The 2,500-nt window shown below is 46.6% G+C and overlaps 2 protein-coding genes across 2 annotated transcripts in view; both read left to right on the top strand.

The window, feature by feature from the left end:
- Positions 1-2,500, top strand: part of Pgls (6-phosphogluconolactonase) — a 98,339-nt gene that overhangs the window by 78,484 nt on the left and 17,355 nt on the right. The window lies entirely within an intron of this gene.
- Positions 1,018-2,500, top strand: part of LOC113822454 (uncharacterized) — a 2,286-nt gene continuing 803 nt past the window's right edge. The window contains exons 1-3 of the mRNA XM_070115963.1: positions 1,018-1,313; positions 1,828-1,908; positions 2,289-2,470. Coding sequence (XP_069972064.1) covers positions 1,247-1,313; positions 1,828-1,908; positions 2,289-2,470 — 330 coding nt within the window. The 5' untranslated portion in view covers positions 1,018-1,246. The remainder of the gene's footprint in view (positions 1,314-1,827; positions 1,909-2,288; positions 2,471-2,500) is intronic.

Consider the following 2,500-nt stretch of genomic DNA (forward strand, 5'->3'; position numbering starts at 1 on the left):
AGATATACACATATATATCCATATATATATACATGTATATATATATATACACACTCACACAATCACACACACACAAACGCACACACACACACACACACTACACACACACACATATATATATATATATATATATATATATATATATATATATATATGTATTTATCTATATATATACATTTATATATATATATATATATATATATATATATATATATACATATATATATATATATATATATATATATATATATATATATGTATGTATATATATTCATATATATTTATATACATTTATATATATATATATATATATATATATATATATATATATATATATATATATATATATATATATATATATATATATATGTATAGATATACATATATATATATATATATATATATATATACATATATATATATATATATACATATGTATATGTGTGTGTGTGTCTGCAAGCGCCCCCATCTCGCCCGTCCAACGCCGTCCATCGTGACGTCACAACTTCGTGACTCACGAATCTCACTCGGCCCTCGTGACGTCATCACCTGTCGGGAAGATTTTAAGCGGAACTTTCAAAGTTCTAAAATCGTTCTCGCACCTGATGAGGTGTTCAAACACAAATGTTATTCTTTCGCTCTTTTTCCTACCATTTTTTTCCCGCCGAGGCCTCACCTTCCCTGCATGGCGGCGTCGCACCCGAGGTCTATACGTGTGCTTGGTTGCGCCATGTTGAGGCATCGATTCCCGCGCTTGTTGTGGCTGCGTCGCCCCGTCCACGCTGGCCCTTGGCGGGACGCAAACGTTATTACTTTCCTTTAATACGATTCTGTCTTATCTGGAGTTGCATCAGCCACCCCCACCCCCTACCTAACCCCAACCCCCGGAGGCAGCCCCCCCCCCCTCCCCCGCCGAAAACGTTTCTCCCGCGCCTCCGTCGCATCGCCAGCGTGGAGGCGCGGACGTGGCGCGGGCGGCGTGGCGGAGAGCGCGGGCGGCCCTTAAAGGCGGCGGCGGCGGGGCAGCGGCGCTCAGTCCCGTCCGGAGCAGCGAAGCTCAGTCAAGTCAGTCACTCAGTCACTCAGTCAAGGGAGACCGAACCGCGAGTCCTAAGGTCGAGCGCTGTCCCTCCAGTCGCCTTGGTCCTCGAGGCTCGACCCGATCGCCGCCCGCTTCCTGGAGGCTCACACGCCCCGCAGTCGCCGCCCTCGCCCCTCCCTCCACAGGACTCCGGGAGCCCTCGCCATGGGGGCCTTGTTGACCCGGCTCCTCAGCCTGATCCAGAGCTCTCGCTCCTGCAGGATCCTCATGGGTGAGTGGGCGGCGAGGGATTCTCGCCCGACTCCTGCCGGCGCCTTTGCTTGCTCCTCAGGGGCCGGTGGCGGGCGGTCGAGTCCTTCTCGGCGTTCGCTTCGACGGGAAGGAAGAGACTTGGCGACAGCAGTTGGGAAATGCGAATCAAAACATCTGTCGAGCCTTTTAATTCTACAGTTATTGCGCTTAATGATATTGTTGTTATTTCTTGTAGAAAAGGCACGAGTGAGCATGAATAATATTCGTCAGAAATAGATTTATTTCTGACGAAGACATATTCGAAGCCGGTTAATTACATCTCTTGTATGCGAAGATATTTGTTCTCATTCATACCCTTACATTTGTAAAATGAATGCGGCTCATCGTTGTTATTACTATCGTCATTGTCTTTATTGCTTTTGTTATTACTGTTATTATTTCCTATTGCCATGCTCATTATTGGCGTTCTTATCATCATATTTCTTTCTCTTCTCATCCTAATTGTTTGCTAAAATCCCGCCTCTTTCCCGCAGTCGGTCTGGACGCCGCAGGGAAGACCACCATTCTCTACAAGTTGAAGTTGGGCGAAGTTGTGTCCACGATTCCCACCATCGGTAAGGCTCCTTCTGCTGCGGAGACGAGGCAGCGGGACTCGGGAAGCAGAACCAGGGGCTTCCTTAAATAGAAATGATTGGTGTGTTCATTCCTGTGCACGGGACACGGGGAAGCAGAACCTGGGGGTTTCTTTGAATAGAAATCATTAGTATATTCATTCCTGTGTAGATTAATAAGTTAATATGGAAAACATAAACGTTTATGAACCATTACATCACGATCTTAGTTCCTGGTATGAAATTATGTGCCAACACATTTTGCCAAACATAAATGCAATTGCACGGTGATTCAATTATTTCACCTTCCTCTCCCGAAGGCGATTTATGCAATTAACAGCAACAAAAAGCAATAGCATTACAGCACCCCCCCCCCCCCCCAGGCTTCAACGTGGAGACCGTCGAGTACAAGAACATCAGCTTCACCGTCTGGGACGTGGGCGGCCAGGCCAAGCTGCGCCCTCTGTGGAGGCACTACTACCAGAACACCGACGCTGTCATCTACGTGGTGGACAGCAGCGACGCCGAGAGGCTGCAGGAGGCCAGGGAGGAGCTGGACGCCATCGTGAGTGTTGGGGACGACCCTGGAGGAGGC

This window comes from Penaeus vannamei, chromosome 38 (assembly GCF_042767895.1).
Source record: "Penaeus vannamei isolate JL-2024 chromosome 38, ASM4276789v1, whole genome shotgun sequence".
Taxonomy (NCBI): Eukaryota; Metazoa; Arthropoda; class Malacostraca; order Decapoda; family Penaeidae; genus Penaeus; species Penaeus vannamei.